The following is a 24794-nucleotide window of genomic DNA, read 5'->3' on the forward strand; positions in this document are numbered from 1 at the left end:
CATTTTGAAAAATACTGATTACTAAAAAATTAATAAAAAGAACAAACTTATAGTGACTCTGACTTCAAAACATTATTCAACACTGTTCTTTAAACCTTCAGAACTGCTGAGTATTTGTGAATGAAACAGTATTGAGAACATCTCCTTTTTCCCCTTTATGATGAAAAAGTACCGATGGACAAATATTAATAAGCACAACCCTTCAGTTGAGAGATCCAGAAAACGGGAAGTTTCTACATTGTCCCTCACACCAACTGATCTTTTCCCCAAGTGTACAACTCCTAAACCACCTTGAGGCTACTGAAGACAGAGCTACCTGCTACACCATATACATGGCTCACTGAAGACTGCTTTCAAGATAGCATGTTCATGGAGGACGTGCCATTTGCCCTAAAATTAGAGCCCCGCAGGATAGGAGGTAGCAGCAGACCAACAGCTGGCTAACCTAGTTGCTGGAGACTCATCAACTGAACACTTGTAAGAGTCCTATGCTGAGACACAGACCCACTGCAATCTCCCCCTCCACAGTATGTCCTTTTGGTGAGCACAGCTTTTCCTGGAGGAAAGCTAGAGGGAGGGGAGAAGAAGAAGCCCAAGATTTTTAGATTTCGTAGTGCTGAGCCCTGATCACCAGATTTATCTGTTTCTACACACCACTTCCTGGATGTGTTCATTTCTCCTGGTTTATGCATACTCATGTGATAAAAATGTGACCCTTTTCCAATCTGAATTTTCCTCTAAAGATTCTACTCTTTTGGCAGAAAGATCTAGAAACTCAAGTAAAATATACAGATGGTGCTCAGCTTACAATAGGTTGGCTTTGATTTTTTTTTTTTTTTACTTTACAATAGCCCAAAAGTGCCATGCATTTGGTAGAAATCAGACTATGAAATTTTGAGTTTTTTCCCAGGTTAACAATATGTTGCATGATACTCTGTTTCTCAATAGTAGATGGCAGCAGGAAGCCACAAATCTGTCAGTCACATGTTCAACTTAGTATACTTTCAATTTACAGTGAAATCACCAATAATTAATCCTATCATATCAACGAGTATCACTAAATATCATTAGAAAAAATAACTATATATATATTTATTTTTTCCAGTAAAATATAAACCCTCCAAGAACAAGGATTATGCCCTTTTCTTTTCATATTGTAAATCCAGTTGCTAACTAAGCACCCAACAGAAAGTAACCATTTAATAAACATATTAGGTTAACCAATATTTCTCAACCTTAAATGAGAAATTAGAACAGCCTGGAGGTTCTAACCCACACTGAAGAGCCCCACCACCACCACCACCATTTTTTGTTTGCTTGTTTGTTTGTTTTGCAGTAGTTCTGGGGTGAGATTTAAGACTTTTTTATGCCAATTAGTACCCTGGTGTTGCTGATGCTGCTGGTCCAGAAACTATATTTCAAGAAGCATCATGCTAGTCCACATAAAATTACCACTTCTCTTGGTCCAATCAAATATTAGCAATTCTTTATGATTCAACCTAACATATACATGAATTGTTCTTTATAAATGAATGGCTGAATACAAAAAAGGCACTTGTATTCCTCCTTGAGTTTACTTCTATGAAAAAGCCAGTGCACAAGGCAGACTACAGAGCATGGATGACGGAGCCAGGCAGACCTTCATTTAAATTCTCACTCTGACATGTACAAGATGTGAAATCTCTGATAAATCACTTATCTTCCTCAAGTTTTCTCATTCTGTAAAGCAGGGATGATGAACTTACTGGGAAGATAGAATGAAGTGATATATAAAAACACTTGTATCATACCTAGAGTGTGGCAGATATTCAATGAAAAGAGCTTAGAATAGTGTCTGCTCTTCTATGTGCTTTCTCTGTGTGAGAAGTACATCAGAATTAGGAAAGGCTTCTTGAGAACTGTTTCAGAAGAACACAAGCTCTTGGGGTCAGGGGAGACAGCAGTGTTCTCATTATGGAAGACAGAACTTCCTCTAGTTCCAACAGGATGCTTTGAGTAATCTGGTAGCCCAATCAAAGAGTAGAAAATTTTAATTAAAAAAAAGTTTGTGAAATGACAGGAACAGTAAACAGTATCAATAGTCTAAAATAACTTAGAATCCTATCTATTTGGGATATTTAGAATAAGCTACAGAATCTTTTTCTGCACCTATGTCCTCATGTGTAAAGGTGGATTAACAGTATCAACTTCTTACATTTATTACAGAAAACAAGTAAATACTGGGTGTGTAAATACATATAAAATTAAAAGCTCTAAAGAACTGTTACTAACTGATGCTATGAGGCAGTCCCAATTTCAAACACATTTTCTACTGTCCCTCTAAATCCACCCATAAAAATTAAACTGGTGTATGGATTTAAGGTCTATAATATATGGGCACTGTATCTACAGAGAATTTCTAATAGTTTCAGGACCTCATTCATCACTGACTGTTCACAGAGGGACTAAAAACTTCCACCACCTTAACCTCTCTGTACAAGCCTGCATTAAACTTTGGCTATCCAATAAGCTACTGGCTACACAAGCATGGCAAGAATTACTCTGAGAGGGTCAGTGCAATCCTCCACCTGCAGGTGCCCATATTTTGGGGTCTAGCTACTCCACTTCCCATCCAGCTCCCTGCTTATGATCTGGAAAAGCCATACAGACTCAAGACCCTGAGACCCTACACCCACATGGGAGATCTGAAAGAAGTTCCTGGCTTTAGATAGACTCAGTTCCAGCCACTGCAGCCATTTGCACAGTGAACCAGTGGTTGGAAGATATTTCTCTCTGTGTCTCTCTCCTTATCTCTTTAAATCTTTCTTTCCAATAAAAATATTTTTTAAAAAATTACTCTGAGAAAAGAATGACGATAGAGAGAAAAGCTGGAAATAGAATTTATGATGGCAGAGGAATGGAACTCACAAAACAAAGAGAGTAAAATCAACTTGGAGTTCAATTGGCAAAGCACAAAATAGACAAAGTAATTTAGCTACTTGGAAAGTATATCTCAAAAGAGTAAAGTAAAAGGAAGAACAGTGTAAGATTGTAAAATACTTTCTTCCTTGCTATCCTAGATGCAGCTACTTAAGATTCACCTCTACTCTTAAGGGCTAAGAAGTCATGAAGGCTTGATAATATTAAAAATAGCATCCTCAATGAGTTGCAGTAAAGATCTTAAATCTCCACAGCATGTCAGGGTGACCCTATAACTGAGGCTCTCAATAAAATGGAAAATAACATGAGTTCAGATGGGCTTGTTTTCTTCTAGATTGCATAAATATCATTTTAAGATGCTTTTTTTCAACTAATCATTTCTCATTCAATGGATGCTGAAAAAGAGTATTGTCTTTTCTGAGAATTTAAGGGAAGAAAAAAAATATCTGATGAAAGGCATTTGGCAGAAGGAAAAAAGGTGGCCCCCTCTCCAGCTTTTCCTCACCTGCACAATATCAGCCTCACAGAAAAGTCCCAACCATCCCCCTTACACTCTTGAAAGTGCTGCCTGGACAGATGCCTGCATGAAGAACCAAGTTCAAGAATGCAAATAAAGAAACATCAGTCCACTATTTGCACAGATGAAAGTCTTAAAAATATTTAAAGTAATATTTTCCTTCACCAAAACCCAAATATAAGATCTTAAAAGCATCAGTGGAAGATTTTCTTGATTTTACCCCTCCATGTGTAACTTGGTACCAATCCACTTAGGCGCTGTTAAACTCTGCACGGTCTACCTTATTAAAAGAAGCTCTTTTCTCATAGCCAGAAAGCAACAAAGACTCCTGCATGTGTGGGGGGATTCCAGGATTCTGTTAGGATGCATAATACAAACACTCACTAAAATATTGTATGTTATTCCCAGAGTCACTATAGCAATACCCAAGCTAAGCAGTCCAGAAAACTCTCAACATGCTATGCAATTCAGGCACAGCTCATCACTGCTGCTATAATTACAGGTGCCTGCTTGCCTGCCTTCTCTCAGATCTGTGGATAAAAAGCCTGGGGCTGAATTTGTATCTCAATTGCACAGAGCTGAAAGTAGTAGTCAGTAAACATGCAAAACCAGATTTGACAGAAAAGCTCTGGTAGTATACAGAACTAACCTATTGCTGACCACTTCCACATCCAGACTTTTAACATAACAAAAAAGGAAGGGATGTTTTTGGGTACTTTATTAGTGTTAGGAATTTATTTCACATAATCCCAGCAATAATCAAATAAGTGATGTGTCATTATCTTCATTTCTCAACAAAAGTCATACTCAAAAGTTGAGTACTTTGCTTAAGTTACATATCTTGTAAATGGCAGAAATGGCTGAGAAATCCCAATCTTTGGATGACCTTTTCCATACATATCTAGATCAGTCTCATGGCTCCTGACCATAGCAGCTTCCTGAACATGATGAGTGGCAGCTGCCAGGACTCAAAGAATTCTTCAACCACATAATTTTAAGAAGAGATGGGGTAGTTAAAATTCAGGATTTCACTGCAGCTATTTAATACATAGTGAAAGTAAAGACAACCTTAAAACATTTAAAATAAAACGTCAGGATATATTGAGGAGGAATGTTTAGGAGGACATAGTGTGGTGACACAACCTCTAGAATCTCTACTTTGTGAAAAATAGGACCGAAAACATTTGTGCTGAGATTACACGGACTCCATTAGAAGATGTGGACGGTGTCTTAAAGCTACATGGAAATCCACCTTCTACACATATAATTCCCCCTCAGGCATTCTTCTTGTGCTGACATTGAAACCGTTTCACTGTCTTTGAGTAGACAAGAAGTCTAACTCCTTTTAGTGACACAGGCTCAGAACAATTTGAACCTACCTATATCCTACTGCATAGATGAAATTATTAATTTATCAAAGGCTCTAGCCACACATTTTGTATCCTTTGGTTAGTAATGTGAACTAATTAAATGTGAGCAATTAAAAAAAATCTCAAGGACTAGATTCACTGTGCAGTAAGCTACACTGCTGCTTGAAGTGCCTACATCCCCTATCAGAGAGCCTGATACAGAGTTCTATCTTTTCTTCTAATCCAGCTTTCTGCTAAAGCTCTTGAGACGCAGCAAATGAGCACCCCAGTACTTGAGTTCCTGCCACCATTGACGAAGGCATGGATGGAGTTCCTGGTTCAGCTTTGGCCTGATCCAGCCTTGCCTGTTTCAACCATGTGGAGAGTAAACCAAGAAGTCTGTTACTCTCTCTATTGTTCTCTGCTTTTCAAATAAATAAACAAATCTTTTTAAAAATGTAACCTCAACTTAACAGGACAAATAAATGCACTAGTTAAAAGAATTCCCCGCAAAATGGATGTGGGTTGGGATTCGGTAAACTCATGGGAATTCTAAGGAATTACCATTTCAGAATGTTAATTGTTAGGTAGAAGTGGCTTCTAAAGTTCAATTTAATTTCCTGGAAGCCCAAAAACAACCCCATTTCCCTACTGAAAATAATTAAGCATCAGGGATAATAACGTGATTAGCAAGTACAACACCCGGAATTTGCTTAGTGAATCAGAAAGCAGAGTGGAATGTTGCTGAAAGGGTTCCTACTCCTTTCTTGTTGCAATCTCATCATTATCAATTGTGATAAAGTATCCCGGGAAGCAAGTAGTGAAGTAGTGACCACCACCCAAAGCTTTAGCCTAGTATAGATTAGGAATTTAAAATAATAAATAAATAAAGCTCTTTCTTCTGCTAAACCTAATTACCCCCAGCCTACAATTATAGAGTTATAGATACTAAATCTCACGTGGCCCGTCCCCATATAAAGGTGTGTTCCTGAGTGCACAGTTCAAGGAACCCTGGCTGATTGGCCCCTCTTGTTCCTAAACAGCACCTCACCGGCCCTTTTAGGATTGTGTAGGACTTCTGTGGGATTCAACCAACTGTGAAAGAACAATATAAACTCTGGAAGTATCTGGTCTAAATGAGCCTCAGTCAACTACAGAAATCAAATAGTTTGCGAGACAAATCTAATCTATGATCAGCTAACTGATCATGCTAATGTTTTTTGGGTACTTGCATATATAATATGCCAGGCAATTCATTAGTGTATATGCCAGGCAATTCATTAGTGCGTCATTTTATAATCCCAATAATTGCAATATAAGGTGATTAACAGAATCATTCTCATTGTACAAGTAAAGAAACTAAAACTTAGATTCAGCAGCATATTCTAGTCATACAGTTCAAAATCAGCAAAGTAAGGTGCAAACTTTGGTTTGGTAGTTTTACCTCTAAAACTTGGCCTAAAGATCTTTCAATAGTAGGTTGATGGTAAATCACAAACACAATCAAGTGAACTTTTTTTCTCTTACAGAAAAAAATGATGATAAAATTTTTCATAATATAAATTAACTTTTTAAAAATGAACCAAATATAGACAGTAAATGAGAAAGAAAAAAATGTTATATATGGTGAGATAATGTGTGATATTTATTTCCATTGTAATTTTGTAACTTAAAAACTCCCTATAGGTTTCGCATGCTGTATAATAAATACATATACTTTGCAATCAACCAAAATATTGTTTTAATTTTTAAAAGATAATAGAAAAGGATAATCATTATTTGAGAAAAATGATATAATTGTGTGACCTTGTTTTTTACTTTTACATTTTCTTGGATTTATTTCATCTTTATTTGAAAGGCAGAGTACAGAGTGAGCAGGAGAAAGACATCTTCCATCTGCTGGTTCACTCACCAGATGGTCACAATGGCTGGACTGGGCAGGTCCTAAGCTAGGAGCCAGGAGCTTCTCTGTCTCCTATACCCGGGCAGGGCCCAAGGACTTGAGCCATCCTCTGCTGCTTTCCCAGACACAACCAGGAAATAGATCTCCAATGAAACTGCTCTGGCCCCTTGCTTTTACATTTATCTGAGTTTCCAAGTGTATTTACTCTATAATCACACACATATGGATGTGCGTACACACACTAGCGTGAAACTCTTTAAAAAAAATCTTCTTTCCAAATTGGTTCACTGGATGCTGTGACAGGGATTTATAGTGGTTCTTCGTGTGTAACCCCCATGTCTTATAAGAAATAACTGGAATTCTCAGTCATATAATAACAAATCCACTCACAGCCTCTTGTGCCAAGCAGAAATGAGGTGAGATGACATGTGCAACACTTGGGAAGTGTCTGTCCATCTGTCAGCAGTGTGGATTCGATTTCTAGATCTCCATCTCAGAATATAAGAGAAAATGTATGCTACAATGCCACGACAGACAGATGGAAGCAGTATGGGGTCCAGAAGGCTACAGATCCACCATATCAACTTCAACCTGCTCAAGTATAAAGAGAAAGGCAAGAGGGGAATGTCTTTCTTGTTTCAGCTTTTTCACTGAATCTACATCCTAAATATTCTACAACCTCTGTGTGTGTGTGTGTGTGTGTGTGTGTGTGTGTGTGTGAAAGAGAGAGAGAGAAACAAGCCAATACATACATACATACAAAGCAGAATAAATTGCTAATGGCATCACTGCGATTTGAACCTAGGAAGCCCACTGAGCTCTCTGGTGTTGGGGCCAGTAGAAATCAGTACAGATAACACAGTTCTTCATTTCAGACTTCAAGAACGGGATTTCTGGGTGAAATCCCCATTGGATTACAAATCTAAGAGACAAACACAAATAACAGGCTTTAGATATCCTTTGGAAGATTGTAGGTGTTTGACCTTACATGAGAACAACTATTTGCATATTGCTGCATGCACTAGTGACACTTTTTAAATTTTCCATAATTTGGCCACCAAGATCCATAAATCATGATCATTTCAATGAAAATTCTTAGTGTCCCATGCTCAGTGCAGAATCTAGACCTTTTCTAAAACGAATGATTGAAAGAATGAATGAAAGGAAAAAATAACATTTTTAGAATATTGATCACTGGTACAAACATTAATATGGACATACTATAGATGTGCATCTATAGATACAAAATATACATAGATATAATTTATACTTACATATTAATGTATATAAATACACTCACAAAATCTACAGAACATAAGTTTCTATTTATGTTTACATATTCATATATTATATCTAGATGAATAAACAAATATTTACATTTATATGTAAATATAATAACTGTAGATATAAGGATGTTTATAAAACATGAACTAAGTATTAAATAATAATCATGTCCAAATAAAATATACTGACAATATATGAAATTAAACATGAATTTCTTAAGGTAAAAGTAAAATTATTCAATTTAACCAAGTAATTGAAGCTGAACCTAAAGAACAGAAATGAAAAGTACACACCTTGATGCCTCCCAGAAAAAAGCAACCAGTGTGTCACTATCAGTCCCTACATAATATATTTCTGAAAAAAAAAAAAAAACTTATCTTGGGGAAAATTCTACATTTACTAGAAACATTAATTATGTCTTAGTTTATAATTGTCATATTATACCAATAATTGAAGATTTAGATAACACACCATGCTAATAAATATTCAGTGAATGAAATGGCAACTTAAATTAAGAATGGAATTAGAATTGAAATTTGGTAAGAAGACTCAGCATCCTCTTACACAACCATAACATAAAGTATTTCTTTATTTCTATTAAATAAATTTAGCTTCATCTTTCTTGAAGCATAACACTGGAGATACTGAAAGAGACAAATAAGGGTTATCAACACAAAATAACAATTTTTAATTTAGTTATTGTTTTTACATTCAGGTTTATAATATACATAATACAGAAGAAAAATAAAAGCATATTTGAGGACTGAAAATCTTTCTCCAGTTTACTTAATATGGCACTCTGAAAGCTTATATAAGATTGTGTTCTTATTTGCCTTTAAAATGTTGATAGAATCTTCCTGCTGGGAAATAAAAGATGGATGACTCTAAAACATACAGGGAAATTCACTTCTATTAACGTTTACCTTAGGCTGTCAAGTTTAGTGAAGTAAGAGGATTTTACATAAAGATAATAATTACTATCATTGAAAATGTAAATTTGATATTTATCCTCTATTATATTTTTCACATTATCATATATAGCACATTTAGGTATGTATAAGTATATATACATACATATCACATATATACCACATACGAAATATATATATGTGCGTGTGTGTGTATATAAAATCCTACACAAATAGTCAAAATACAGTAATCCTTAAACTACAACTGGATAAATAGTGTGAAATTTATGCCATGCAGGAGGATTTTTCATGGCTTAATCTTCTAAATAACTGCACATCACCAGATATATTTCATTGAAATTATATATCTGTATACTCTCAATTACTAAATCCTCTATCAACTACTTACTATTAAAGGAATTAAACATATTTAGACATTTTTTAACAAAGTAAATTCCAAGTAAGAAAACTTCTGAAGAATAATAAAGTTAAGGGTGTTTCCTCAAAAATAAGCTTAAAATTAAGATAATATGTGATTATGATGACTATATTATACTGAAATCCCTAAGGAATCTATAATCATGCTACTTTCAACTTACAGTCAGTAAAATAGCTCCTATACACAATTCTCTATAAAATTTCAGATGGTTAGTTCAACTGAATGATTACACATCATAACTCAAATTTTTCACCTAGTAAGTAATCCATATGAAAAACATTTATCAATAATTTGCACAAATACTGAATACTCCTACTAAAATAAGTGGTATGCATAATTATTAGTAATACATGTGTGTTCCAAATAGTGTTTGTACCCTGCAAGCATGACATTGAAATGGCCAAGAGAATAAAAACAGAGAAATGAGGACAAAGATTAGGATAGATCCTTCATCTTCCGCTAAGTTTCATAAATACCAGCTAGTCTCAATGCTACTTCTAGCTCAGATTCTGGTCCATTAACATGTATGCACAGCAACTGCAAAGTAGAGATGCTCCCAATTAGAGCAAATGACTGTGGGAATTTTTCTGACCAAGTTTGAGAAAACAAACAGAAGAAAATATTCAATAATCATACATCATCTTAGACATTACTTGTAAATAACACCTGTTTAAGATCCCTTGGGTCAGAGGATTGCTTATGTGAATATGAATTTTCTAAATTCTCAGTTCTTCAGTGGAGTGCTAAAATATCCAAGCCTCAACCATTGTCAACATAGTTTACTCATTGTTTATATAGTCTAATCATGATTATCAACTTCCCATTCAGAATTGTGATGATCATCTTATTATAAATAAAGGAGTCATAAATTTAAAAATAAAAAGAAATGTTAGGAATATCTACCTCAGTGATTCATTCTCCATCTGTGACAAAGTTTTGTTTTGCTTCTTTTAAGTATAATTACTTACAAGTTTTGCAAAAAAAAAAAAATTAATTCTGAATCCAAGGAATAAGGACAACCAATAGAACTATATAATTCTAATTAACATAGAGAGGAATAAATTTAACAAACGAAGTGAAATAGCTCTAAATTGAGAAATAGAAAACAATGAAACGCTAATGTAACAAATTTTACAATATATAAATGAATGTAGAACACACAAATGTTTGTGAAAAAGCAAAAGTATCTGAAACCAAATATTCAGATTTGGAGACCAGAAATTTAAATTATTTAAAGCCCTTTTTGCTTCTGATGTATAATAACGTCTGAGAACACAGGTCATCAAATTCTATTGTCAGCCTTCTCCTCACCTCACTGCTAATCACTCAGTACTCCCTGAGGCACCAGTATTCTCACTTAACCTCCACAAAGCATTTCAGATCTTCACACACGGTCCCATAATCTAGAGACTCAGTTATCTAAACTAAACCCAGAAAGCATATTCAATTTTTAAATTACAGAAATAAAGTGTTTAAGTCAGTTTATAGGCAAAAACCCGAGCAGCAAATCTTATATACAAATGCTCTTCGTACAGAAACCTCAACTCAAACACAAAAATAAAACAAAAAATTAAAAATCCTGAAGAAAGTTATTTGGAGTCTTCTCCAACATCCTACTCACACACAGATTAGTTTTTATCAGATCAATTACTTTAAACTTGAAAAAAAATGGCCTTAGGGTGTGTGGAAGAGATAATCCTTACTTGTTTTGGAGTCAAGGAATAGTGAAGAAAGCGTCTAGGAGAGTTTGTGGCATGTGAGGTAGGCATAAGGGCCAAAGTGGATAACCCTTAGATTACATCACCTGCTAAATGTTCCTAGTTTGACCAACAAAATGTCATTTCATCAATTTTCAAAATTATGTACAACTCAAATTGGGGAGATTGTTCCATCATACTTTGAGTTTCAGGTTTTTTCTGGCAATATCAAAGGAATGGAGAACTCTGAGTAAGCAATTATTCCAGACACAAACTGGGTGGAGTGGATAACATGAGACTTGTATTCCACCTTGGAATTAATCATACTTTATTCTTTCTAGTGTACAGCAAGAAATTAACGTTTTTCCGGGGCAGTGATAACTCAAAGTATACTAAAATACGGTAACCTGAATGCAGAATTTTCCTATTGCAGAATTAAGAGACTAGGATCATAAAAAAATACACATAAAATAGATCAAATGCTCATTAATGTTTTCTTCAAAAAGAAAACACTTCTTTATATAATCTCTACAGTTTGTCCATTCTTTACAAGTCTTATTTTTTTAAAAAAAGTATAAGAATAAAAACTTAAAAAGGAAATTCAATTTCTTCACACTTTCAGTTATGAACAAAGAATTCCTGGTCAATATTTCCTCTCAATACATTGTCTTCTCTCAAAGAATTTAAAATGTCTTTTGTTTTTGAAATCAGGGAGCCTTAGAGTTTCATTTTTAAGTCATCTCTTAAAAAAATTCTTACTGAAACCTGATCCTAAACCTAGGTTCATAGTATATGATGAGGGTCTAAAGAAAGCTTATTTAACCCACATTAAATCTTGATAATGCATTAATGAGTCTTTTAAAAGGATAATTTTAATTCCCCAATCTTCAACCATAAAGACTATATAGTGATAATCTGCCATGGCCTTTCAATTAAACTTGTTAAGGGCTTTATATTTAGTCAGCACCCTGAATGGGCCATTAAAATTCTTGTTCGGTAAGAGTTGTGTTCAGTGCTCTGTTGTTTTAAATTCCATTAAATCCAAATGGTCTTTATCGCCCCATGACCACTGTGACTTCAATCAGCCAATTTAATTACCTTACAAAATTGTCAGCAGAAGCAGCAAAGAAAAACAGGAAGCCCTATGACGTTATCAAATCAAAATCTTCCTCATGGGTGTTTAATCTAGATCAGTTAGTAATGATGATGTGGACCTACTTAACTTCTCTTGCAGGGGCTTTTGATTTTACTTTTTGTGCTACCTAGCATTTCAAGTTTAAGATTCAGAACACCTCTGATACGTTGACAACTGAGCATCAGATCAAAAGTCCCTAACAGATAAATGTCACAATCCAAAGGAAAAACAATCAACACAGATCAATATAATGTACCATCCTAGGAGAATTATAAGATCTCCTGCAAACCCTAAGTATTTAATGCATGCAGTAGATTAATGATTTAAGTTATTACACTGAAAAGACATGAATGATGTTCTGAGTGAGATGCACAAATCAACATCAACAATTTATAAAGCATAAGTATAACTGGGGTTACACTAATGCAAAATCATAAGAGTTTAGTTCTCCCACCTGAACATTAAATATTTATTACAAAACAACAAAGCATTTTATCAGAAATTATGTGATCTGAATGTCATAAAAGATTGTATCATCACTATCAGAGACAACACTACATTGAATGAAGAAAGGACTTGAAAAGACTGATAACCAATGATACATCCTAGGTTAATCTATGGCATTTTCTTCCTTTGTGTGAAAGTAATTCACACTAACTTCCCAGTGCTGAGCAAATGTTGAAACAGTGTCATTTGAGAATTCAGCAGATGAACCCACTGTAATGATCACTTGTGTTAGACCAAAAAGTAAAACTTGTGTGAAGGATTGTCTACTGAAACATAAACCCTTGTTCCTTCTGTACGACAACTTCACAAAGCCAGGAGTTTTATGTGTCTGGATGGAAACGCACTGCTAGCTCTAGAGAAGGAAAAGATCATTTTTCAAAGTCATTTTCTGAAATGATTGCACCTCCCTTGATGGATCACATCAGATTATTCTTTGAAGCTTTAAGAGAGAGACCTTATGAGAAAAAATGATTAGAAAAGAAAAAAAAAAGCAGACCTCTTTTGTTAGCGACTCTTGAAAAGATTTCTCTCTCACTTTCCAGAGCTTAGTTAAGCAGGTGTTAGGGTTTAATCTGTCATCACCAGTAGTGGCTGTTACACCCTCATCCCTGCCTCCTCAGTCAGTTTTCCAGCTTCCAGATGTAAGGACACTCCTCCCTCCTGCCCAACAGACCTCCCAAAGAAAGAAAATTCTCAAAGAACTTGCAGAGTGGCAGCTTCCAAAACTCTGTTAATTCATTCACACTCCTGATGCTGCTGTAGATCTGCCACTAATTTTATATATATTCATTCTATTTTGGTCTAGGTCATCCCTGAGCACTAGCGGGCTGCCATTACCTTTGGCGAGTGAGCATCATAGATGGGCTGTGGTTGTGGGTGTGCGGTGCCAAAGAGACCTAAACGCATCTGGAAGAGAAAGCGAACGGCAAGATTTTTAAGAAAACTACTCTATTTGCTTGTTTAAAAGTCAGGGCAAGACAGCAGAAGGGATGGAGTGGTCTATCATATCCTCAGTTCCTCTGGAAAAGACTCATCTAGGAGAAATCGCCCAGGAGTGTGTGATACTTGGAATTGATATCTTTGCTCCTAGTGTCCTACGGCCCTATTTAGATAAAGACTTTGAATAAGAACCTGATTTGAAATATCGGAAACGGTGGTTTGAGGAGTGATTTGTTAAAGAAGATCTTGAACCCGTCAAAGCTCAGAAACGGAGAGAGACTTGAGCCTTTAAGTTTCCTAGTTCTTCCCAAGGAATGGAAGTGGGAGCAACCCCGGAAGGGAAGTTAACAAAAGAAGAAACGTTCTCAAGTGGTCTTAAAAGTCTTCCAGTTATGGATAGCTCCCTCAATATCCCCCTTCACCTCAGATACATAAATAATAAAAATACATATTTAAAAAGAAGAAGGAGAAACGTTCTAGTGCTGCAGGTGAGGTGCTAGGGAGGAATGGACGCCACACCCCCACAGACTGAAGGATTTGGTCTTCCCACCCTCAGGCCGGGTGCACCGCCTGGAGCAGCTGCGGAGAAACAAAGACGCCTCACTGACAAAGCGGTGAGTATGAGCTGGGATGCACAGGCTCGCCAGCTCCAGCGTGCCAGAGGCCTATTCGGGGATGTGGTGGGCTCTGAGCCTAGAAAAGCCAGGACAGTAACTTCTGACTTGACCTAACGCAGGGGAACTGACTCTTGGGTGCACCTTGCATCCCAAAAACATGCCCGCTGGGTAGGCACCCAAGAGAATCCAGGTGAGCGGATCCAGGACCAAAGCTCGGGAAACAGCCAGCCGAGGTCCAGAGCAAGACGATGCCCACTATCCTGTTCCTGAGATGTGACCCTGGCTGACCTGCGGGTTGCTTTCCCCTCTGCCCCAGGCTGCTACACAGCTTCTGGATGGCACTCTGGGGTCAGCGTACTCTAGAAACTTGCTCCGAGACTGAAGGACGGCAGGGTCCACTGCGCAAACCAGCAGTCAGGCCTGAGGCGAGAGCAACTGCAAAGTTTTCTTCAGTTAGGGTGGAATCGTGGTGACTTGCATAGCGGGAGCATTCATCTGCAATGGATAGGGGCTGGGGGAGGTAGGTCAAGGGGTTGGTAAGCACACAGAAGATGGGAGGAGTGAGGTAGGGACGCAGAGTCACTACCCAGAGCGGAGGATACTCCTCCCTCACAGTGATAGAAGGAGGCGGAGTCCTGTCCCAGTCCTAACAGCCCAGAGCTCGCAAGGGTGGATTTCCAGTACTAGCAGGGAGGGGGATGGGTCGCCAACAGGACGGCTCCGTGGTTGCCATAGCGCCGTAGCTGAAGCGCCTGGCGCCTGGCAACTAACTCCTAGCCTGGCCCTGGGTGGGGGATGGGGCACTGGAGGCAGCCTCCCCATCCAAAGCAGCGGATCTCTTCAGCACCCAGCGGCCGCTGCCGTCCAGAAGCAGCTTCTCTCCCAACTTCCAACGCCTTCCCTTCCAGGGCACAGGGCCAGGGATGAAACACTGATTTCACTTGCAGCCAAAGTTGAAAAATAGCCATTCTCAAGCGTGGTTTCTATGCGCTTAACCAACCATGCAACCCACTCAGAGTATGTTTACAGCAGAAGAAAATAAAACTCGCACCATTGCATCAAAATAGTCCCAACAGGGAAATGTTCCAATGATTACAATCTACACAGTCCTTTCCCCAGAAGTCAGTTCAGAAATCAGAGAAAATGGACCTCCACGTGGAAGGTGTTTGGAGTTAATGCAGAAAATGACAGGTTATCTGCAAATTGGGCTGTAGGTTTAGGATAGTAAAAGGCAGGTGTTGGAAGTCTATGTCTCTTACCCATTCTTAGTAAGTGTTGGTCTAGGAAACCATATTTTTGTGTGTGTGTCAGCTCTTTTGGAAAGCTGCTACACACTCTGCTACAGTCGCCAAGATTTTTAATATGAAGATATGAAATGATCAGCAAATGTAGCAATCTAATGATTCAGCAAATATCATGCTGCAAGACCCAAGCAGCAATAATTAAATCTTTTGAGTACTGTGTGGCAGCTTTCCGGCTCCAAGTCTTTTTTTTCCACCTAGTCTGAAAACGTACTCACACATTCTCACTCACAAACACATCATAAGATACTTTAATATTCTACACAGGCAGACTGTAATACTCAAATCACTGTGCAAAACTACCATACTGTATCACTTACCATGCCTGAACTGTTGAATACTCTTTCTCTTTCTCTCTCTCTCTCTCTCTCTCTCTCTCTCTCTCTCACACACACACACACACACACACACACCACTCTTCCAGTGATACAGGGACCTGTTTAATCCTGTCCACAGAAACAAGCATTCCTGTGGATGCTTGTTGCTAAGAGCAACGTACTTAAGTACCATCTAAAGACATGAAGAAAGCTGTAAAACTATTACAGTAGGAATTGAGCTATAATCCATTGTCTCTTTTCTCATTATCAACCTTCTTGACTCCAGGAGTCTATATAGCGAGGTGGGGGAGGTATTCCCTTTTCCATTCTAAGGAATTCCTACATTGATTCCACAAATCCTGGGAGACATGGTCAATTGTATAATTGGGGACAAAAGCATATGGGAAAAGGAAAAGACAAGTCACTGTTTGGCATTATGGAAGCTGCAGGCAGTCACTCTTTGACCAGAATTTGACTGAATGATGTATCTGCCTTTATCTCAAAGACACACGCTCAGGATTATACCGGTTTCCTGCACTCTCTGGTCTAAATCCAGTTGCACTGTCAAGATGTGCCACTGTGCGAGCCTTTACCCTGTCGGCTTTTGCCTCCTCTCTACTTCAGGCAACTTTCCTTACTATTTCTGCTTCTACTAAAACTGTGCTGCTCATCAGGAGAAGCTGACCACTGAAAGAACTGCATGTCCTCCAAGCAAACCTGATCACAGTTTCCCCTGGAATCTCGTATTTCAATCTGTCTTCAAGCCCCAAGGAAAATCTGATTCTTAGGAAAACAATAGGCTCCCCTAAAATGTAACTGTCACGTGTCTCATCAGTCCAATGTAATGCAGAGATGGGGACTTAGACCCCCAATACTCCTCTCTACCTCCGGATCACCACCGTTCATCATTTAGAGGAGTCCAGACTCCACAGACAGAGAACTGAGCGGAGGCTCGCAAGTTAACTAAACAAACGCTTTTTTTATGATGATGCTATTTCGGCCGGTTAAGCAGCCAACCTTCCCTTATTAAATAGAGCCTTGAATCTTGCAACGGTATTTTTTTTTTAAGTCTGTGCTTTCACGTAAGGAAATCTGCGCTTTCCTCAGAAACTGCGAAAGCGCTGGAATGAGCTGAAAAGACTCACTGAGAAAAGAAATTCAAAAGGTTATCGCCTTTGGTTTCCATGTGAGCACTGGTCAACATCGGGCGGAAGCGGACAGAAGCAACTCGCCTAAGAGTTACCAGACACTCCTCAGCCCCGCAAGCCCACAGGCGTGCAGCCCCCGCGCGCACTTTGGCACCAGCAGCTCCTTCCTCGCAGCCCACGAGGCTCCGGGCCATGGGCGGGTGCGGCGGCTGTCGGTTCCCCCAGCGTCACGGCCAGCTTGGTGGCCGGCTACAGGGTGCAGCGACCACTACCAAAGGCTCGTACTCCCCTCTCCCTTCCACGGCGCCAAATAAATAAATAAATAAATGAAGAAGAACGAAATTAAATGAAAGCACAGCGGGCTCTTTAAAACTAAAGGAGGCAAGGGAGCCGCCAGCAAGTCCAAAAGCACCCAGTCCACCGCCAGGCAGAGAGAACCCGCCTGTTTATATCCAGCTGCCTCCGATTCCCTGAGACCAAGGGGGAGGGAGGGAGATTCTTACCAAATCTTAGTACGTGCGTGGTTCCTTGAGAATATCCGATCCACAGTAAACACAGCAGGAGTCTAATGGAGCGCCTGATGACTGGATTACTTAGAATCGAGGAAATAATCTTCATGGTGTTTCTGTGCCCACACGCGCGGCACCCCACTTCCCCGATCTGGCGTTAGGCTCCCGGTGAGGGCAGGAATGAAGATGCGTCTAGTGGTGGCCGCAGACTCGATCACGGCATGGTCACAGAGAGAGGGAGGAATCTCGGCTTCTCGAACCCATTAGCAATCGCTGCATGTTCTTCACTCACTGCGCCAAGGAGCAACCTTCCACTGCAAGGGATGGTGGGACATCCATGTTAGTCGGGGAGCATCCGGGAGAAACCCAGCACGCACACCCACAATGTCCGGCCGCGCGAGCCTGGGGAGGCAGAGGAGGAAAATCAATAGGAAATCCAGCCGTGGAAACGGACAAGGTGTCCACAGGGAGCCACAGTCCCAGCACAAAAGGCTCTTTGCTCCCAAAGGTTTTACTAGGCCCTATGCTACTGCACTGCTGCACAGCTTCTGACGTGAAGCCAAGATTAAGTGAGAAAAATTGAGTTAGCTGCTGCCTTCCTCAGGCTCCCTGCCAGTGAGCTTCCCAATATCTATTATGCAACCGATCTCATGGCCCACCTTGAGTTGTCAAAAATAAGTCGTATTTATTTACTTGGAGAAAATGGATTCGATTTTCAGTGTGAGTCTTTGCAAAGTGAGTGGTGTGTGCAAGTGTACTTCTTACAATAACTGTTTGGTTTTAGTAAATGACTAGCCAAAACAATTTTACTTTGCCTACAAATTATAAAAAAGAAAGGAATATAAAACAGAGGGATTTACAGTAAAAAAAAACTGTGGTTAGTTGAATGTCTTACTTGCACTTAAAAAAATTGACTGAGAATGAACATAGATTGGAAAGCAATTGAAGAACTAATCCTAGTCTTCAAAAACTTGAGTGGGCATTCATTGATTGCTAGCTGGCATAAACAGACACCTACACAAGTGGACTTTTAAAAAATTACTAATTTTAAATGGAGAAATAGTTTCCCTAATCATATTTTGATAATCTAAAACAACTTTGCATATATAAAAGATGTTGATGTTTGAACTGGTACACACTCAAATGTCTTCAATAATTTATGTCTATATTTCTTTTCATTTTTAGATCATTTTTCTTTGAGGTTGTATATGAGATATGACTGGAGCAATACTGAATCTCTTAGCTTTGTCTTAAAAGGAAATAGTCTCCCTCCTCCTGCTGGCTTTATGACTGAAGCAAGTAAAAAGTTGAGAAACACAGAAACAGACAACATGGTATGTATATTGTTTCTAAAATACACAATGCTAATATTTTACATTGGCTAAGTAAAACTAATATGCACAATGATAATTATATCATTGCCAACATTTTTTAATGATTAGGTAGCACAAAGGGCAAACTATTGGATCTGTCATGCAATTGAACTCTTTCTTAAAACCAACTTAAAGGACGTAGGTTAAATTTATGAAAACAATGCAAGATTATTCCTATTTAACTTTTAACAGTGAAATGCATATCATTTAAATGTTACTGAGTTTCCTTTAAATATCTAGAACATAGTGTAATCTCTTCATTCAGTCAGTGATGTTTTTCAATCTATTTTCTTAAAAATATTACAAAATGCTGATTTGAAAAATATATATATTCTGCAAAGGCATTAGGTAGCATTGATTTTTTTTTAAGATGGAAGCATAACTGGAATATCAAAATAAGTATCAAGAATGGCTAGTTCTGCAGTCTGGCAGGCAATTCAATCAAATAATTCCACTATTTGAGCACTTTAAAAGGAAAACCTAGTGTTTAAACTAAGGGTATATAGCGACTCCTTCAGTCCATGTTTAAAACATCCCTTATAAAACATGCAGCTCAATATGTTCTGTCTTGTATCTGCTGTCTCATTAATTCTATCCTCTTTGCTCATTTCCCTTTTTATCCAAGAAGAGATAATAATGACTGCCAGTGTAACAATAAATATTCTCAGTTTTTTCATTTACCAGTATAATTGATATCTACTACCAGAAAATAGCATGTTTTCCCATGACTAATCAAAATACTGCAGTTTTTCATTGTAGCTGGATTTAGTGGAACCTGAGAAAACTAAATGTACCATACTTCATTGTTTATTTATCCTGTTAACATAATGACATTTGATATTACAGCTGCAATGTAGCTCCATCAACTAGTTTTCTATGTATGTAGTTTCTGTGAGGTTATTTATTGGATGTATAGTTGGAAAAGTGAAAGATAAAGTTTCCAGACTCAATTCCTACACAATGATTTAACTATTAAATATCTAGCACAAGATTTTATATTAATTTTCCACAGAGAATCAACTTGGATATATGATAAATTTAAAATCATTTACATCTTTCAACTAAGTTAAAAAATCTTTAAGACAACATAAAACAATTCACCTGTCTAACTGAACTTCTGCAGTACTGGAGAGGACCTTTTTCAGTACCATGGACAGCGCCTCGGGCATGGATTTACTCTAAGAGTACATTGAAAGTAATACAATGAATGGGTAAAATGCCATTTGAAGTGACAATAAACATATTCCTACTGCAGAGTCAAGGGATTTGAATTACTGAATTATTTACATTGTCAAGAGGACGATTTTGTCAACTGTGCTGTGTTTTGCAATGTGACTGAAATTGCTTGACATACTCAAGACATGGTAATAGTTACACTTTTCCTAAGCATAATACTACAATGTGACTTAAATTCACTATGATTTTCCACCTCAGCACTAAGCTACTTTGTTCCTTATATAAACACTGTCTGAAAGACCACAAAATATTCAGAATGCTGAATAACATGTTATCAATATTCAGAGGCTAAAGACATTACTAATAGATGCAATTAGTTATCACTTTCTATTCTCCACCTTCAGATTTCCATCTGTTACGAGGGTAACAAGATTAATTCTCGTTTTTTTTTTCTCACTAAGCTTCACTCACTTCTTGGGACAAGAAAAATAAACGACTAAATTTACCTCTCTAATACAAAATTATTCTATGTTGTTGAGATGCCTTATTGATGATGATTCTGAAGTTCTTAAAAATTCCCCCAATGCTTAAATCAGATGTTGTAGTTCTTAATCTATACAAAAGGTGCAATAAAGTCATTCTACAGTATTTCACTGACCATATTTAACTGAAAAATTGTATCATTGCCAAATTTGTTCCTTTCTTAAAGAAAAAGAAACACTGTTTTTCAGTATCAGATGATCCAACATATTTAGAAATAGTGATGCTTATGTACTTTATTATATGATCTCACTTGCTTTACTCTCATTTTAACCATATGCCAACCCTTATTTCTAAAAGCCGAAGCCCTGTAGGTTCCAAGGTCACAGCGGGGATGACAAACTACAAACACACTTACATATGCATACACAGAGAAATGTGTTCAAAAGTAAGCCTTAAAAAATATCACAGAAAGCTGGAATAAAAATATTAAGTCTATGATAAATTAGAAATAAGAAACTGCATATCATGTTCATGCAAAGCTTGCTCCAACAACAAAAAGCCCTCATATTCATCGTTCACAGTTTTCATACAATTACCAACACTAATGACCTCTTATTCTTGGGCACTATTTACTTGTGAAGCAATTTGTTTCCTATTTTCCCAGTGAAAATGAATCTTATTCTAGTTAGCTGCCACCTGCTGGGGTATGAACAAATGTGTAATAACCCTCATAGCACAACATTTTAAAAAGACAATGCCTATACATTTTGGAAGAAATGATAAATATACTAGTATCTTCCAGAACAATCTGAATTTCAAAGGTATTCCAAGGGGTTTTCCATGCCATATCTAATTTTAATATTTTTCAAATGGAATTCTCCCTAAGGATTCCACTTGACTTGTCACTGAAGTCTTGCTGCTCTGTGACATTTGCCAAATCTGGTTGTGTAGTAACACCTAACCTACTCTTCCATGCAAGTGTCCTATTGTATTGTTGCTTAGCTGAAACAGTTTGTTCTCTGTTCACCCAGCACATTCAAGATGCCAGAGAATAAAGTCAGGGCTGAGATCACTTGAACCACACTGTGGCATATATGCAGTGCACTCTTCCTAACTAGGAAAGCTGTGCTCCCTTTGTGATTCTCAACATTCTCAGCTTTTACACCAGAATTCTGCTTCACTGATGGTTAATGACAAATGAAGTTCCAATGTTTATATGCCAAAGTGATTCTAATGAAGAAACCAAAGTGGAATAGATTTGCATTATCTGGAATTTTAAAAAAATCAGTTTCCCTAACATTCATGTGATTTAAGCAGAAGAAAATAAACAGGAAAACTTCAACGCATCACTTTATCACCTTCCTCTAGTGCGTTTCATCGTCTCATTTAACTCATAATAAACTCTGGGTTACATGAATGTGCTCTAGAAAAAAAGTTACAAAGTAATGGACTGAGACGCATTGAGCATTAAAATACAATTGCATATTTCTCAGAAACTAAGCTACAGCCTAATTAAGATTCAGATGAATCCATCATCACTTGTGAGATGAAGGGAATCATTAATCCGTAAGGTAAATTTCTGGTGACAGAATTTTTACAGTATGAGAGTAAAGAAGTGATAGAAGATAAACTATGTACTCCCAAAAGCACAGCAGTAGTAAGTTTGCTAACACATTGCTCCCCTGGCCCCTAAATGAAGAGTCCTGTTTTTAGAAGCCTGAGGTGGGCCATGTGGTTCCGGGAAGAAATTCTTTCTCCTCAGAGTTAAATCTAACAGGGAATGAGTTATAAGTTCTAGAGCTTTATAATCAGACCCAGTGGCACCACTCCCTCCTTAACCTATTGGGACATCTTTCGAGTTTTTTCAGAAGGTCTTAACGCTGGCGCAGGTAAATAATAATTATTATTAATGATTATAATGCCTGAGCGTCCTGTGCACAGAACTAAGGAGCAGAGTTAAGGGATGGATGGATGGACGTAAAGCAGGTTGGGGAGTTCTTCAGACCCGCAGACAGGCTCACAGCTCTTAGCCATCTGTCTCCCTCTCTCCGCCTCGCTTGAGAACTGAGAACTGAGGCCACTTTCTGACACGTCCACTTATTAAATTGTGTGTGTGTGTGTGTGTGTGTGTGTGTGTGTGTAGAATACGAGCTCCCGCAGCCAGCAGAGCCTCTGGCATCCTTGACCGGAATTAGCTGAGGCTACATGGACAAAAAGCCACTCTCAGCGAACCGGTCCAGCGTGCTGCTGTTCGCCTCACTCCTTCTCGCAGGGAGGGAACTGCCCCCTCGCCCACCCGCAGCCCGGCCGGCAGCCCCGAGCCCGCCGCGGGGCAGCGCTTACCTTGGCGGCGCCGAGGGAGGATGAGGTGGGCGGGAAGGGGGTGGGGAGGTCCTCGGGGAGGAGCGGCAGCCGGAGGTCGGGCGGGAAGTCCTCGGCTCCCGGACCGAGCAGCCCGAGCCGCCGGCGCCGAGCGCGAGTGACGGAGGCGGCGAAGACGGTGACCGCGGAGCGGCGGCGGCGGCGGCGGAGACAGACACGCCTCCTGGCGGGGGATCCTCTGCTCCCGCTTTAAAGGCGCCGCGTTCCTTTCCCCGCGGCCAACGCAAGCCGCTCGCCGGCCGCCGCGGCCCGGGCGCAGCGCCTGCTCCGGGACCGCACAGGCGACAGGCAGAGAATTTGAGGCGCCGCTAGACCCGGTTCGCGAAGGATCCACGCCGCCGCTCGCCCCCAGCTGCGGACCAGGACTTCATCCCCTGCGGGTCCTGCCGCCACCTGGGATGAAGAGACTAGGACCAAGGGACTGTGCCAGGTAGTGAAGGATGCCAGGCGCTGAGGAATTCGCCAGGCTCCGGGTTATGTCAACGTATAGAAGCAGCCCTTGCACGTTTGATTCTGGGTGGTGGCTTTTATGCCTCTTGGAAACCATAGCAACGAAACTTCTCTGCTGCCAGGATTTGGGGAGCAGCTGGTTGTCTCCAAAGTGGTCCTCTAAGTCCAGCTACTGCATTTCTTTTGGAGATTTGCCCGAAAGAGCTTGATCTGTGCCCCCCTCTCCCACCTCCACTTGCCGCGCATACAGCAAATGCGCCGGCTTCCCCCTGCGTTTTCTCCACCCTCTTGGACATTGGGAGCTGGGGGGCCCGGTTCCCTCGCATCCAGAAACAGAAACAGAGAAAGGGATATGTCCCTACGTCTCAAGGGGGTCAGCGACCAGGCTCCGTGCGTGTCTGACGCCTAGATAGTAGATGCCTCGCCCCTACATTATCAACTCTAGCAAACTGCAGAAAGAAGTTACATTTGAGATCTTGAACTGGCGGACTCAAGGATAGAGCAAGAAACCCTGGTCTGGGCAACACGGGTCTAGGATTTCTGGAGGGACTTTTTCAAAGGCCACAGATGGAGAGGTGGCTCTGAGTCCCCGAATCTTCGCAAAGATTGGCTTACGGGGTGGAACAGCTGCGGAGTGCACCAAGCTCTCCCAGCTTCGCGGAAGCGATTAGCTTCTGCAAACAATCCCCAATTTCTGCTCCCCTGGGTCGGAAAAGTCAACTCCACTCAATACCGACGCTGTTTTATCCTCAGCCTTGCAGCATTAACTACAGCAGAGACTTAGCGGCTTCCCCCAGAGGAAGTTGGCGAGCTCCGATTCGCCCAGAGGTTTCGGGCAGGCTAAGTGGGAACAGGCCCTGTGCGCAGGGCCCTGCGGAGAGCAGTGAAACGAGCCGCCTAGGAACGTAGTCGGGCGATACCCCGGAGCTCCCCCAGTAGCTGGTGGCCTTTCAATCTCTAATTTCACAGGCCTGGAAGTAAAAGGGCCTTGAGGAGCTAGATGCTGGTTGTCTGGGCTGGAGAAGAACATTTGTCTTGTTTGACTCCTCCTGCTCAGAGTTAAGTTGTCGTCAGACCGTGGCGCACCAGTGCCACCACCCTCTGCACCCGGACCGGCATTTGACTAGCGTTAGTCGAACTCTGAAACTGACAGACACTAGATCCTTTCCAAACTACCACTTACCACAGACTGGGTCAGTCAGTACTCTCTGCATGCCCTACCCACATGCCTACAGCGCCCTCCAGGAGGGAAATTAAGTAAGGAGAGAGAAGTTAGTTGGTACTGTGGAGTCCCTGCGCAGTTTAAAGATTGGGGGGAAGGGCGGCTAGGAGACTCCAGTAATTAAGTCAACAGCAGCCTTGTTGTATGGAGTAAATAAATAGTCAATGACTCCATTGTGCAGCCTGGAGCGGGCAGCACAGACGCGTGACCGGCTCTGGG

The 24794-nt window shown here is 39.7% G+C and overlaps 1 protein-coding gene across 6 annotated transcripts in view; it reads right to left on the reverse strand.

Moving 5' to 3' along the window:
* The window catches only part of GRIK2 (glutamate ionotropic receptor kainate type subunit 2), a 610542-nt gene extending 587554 nt beyond the window's left edge, over nucleotides 1–22988 (reverse strand). For 4 of the 6 annotated variants that reach the window (XM_058660434.1, XM_058660451.1, XM_058660457.1 and 1 more), the window contains exons 1-2: nucleotides 22865–22987; nucleotides 17484–17891 (exon numbers count right to left, since the gene is read on the reverse strand). In XM_058660434.1, the coding sequence (XP_058516417.1) occupies nucleotides 17484–17598 (115 nt within the window). In that variant the 5' untranslated portion in view covers nucleotides 17599–17891; nucleotides 22865–22987. Of the gene's footprint in view, nucleotides 1–17483; nucleotides 18179–22864 lie in introns of those variants that run through there. The other 2 variants (XM_058660446.1, XM_004580353.3) reach the window with 2 other exon arrangements.
* Between the last annotated feature and the right edge of the window lie 1806 nt (nucleotides 22989–24794).

The sequence above is a fragment of the Ochotona princeps genome, chromosome 1, assembly GCF_030435755.1.
Source record: "Ochotona princeps isolate mOchPri1 chromosome 1, mOchPri1.hap1, whole genome shotgun sequence".
NCBI lineage: Eukaryota > Metazoa > Chordata > Mammalia > Lagomorpha > Ochotonidae > Ochotona > Ochotona princeps.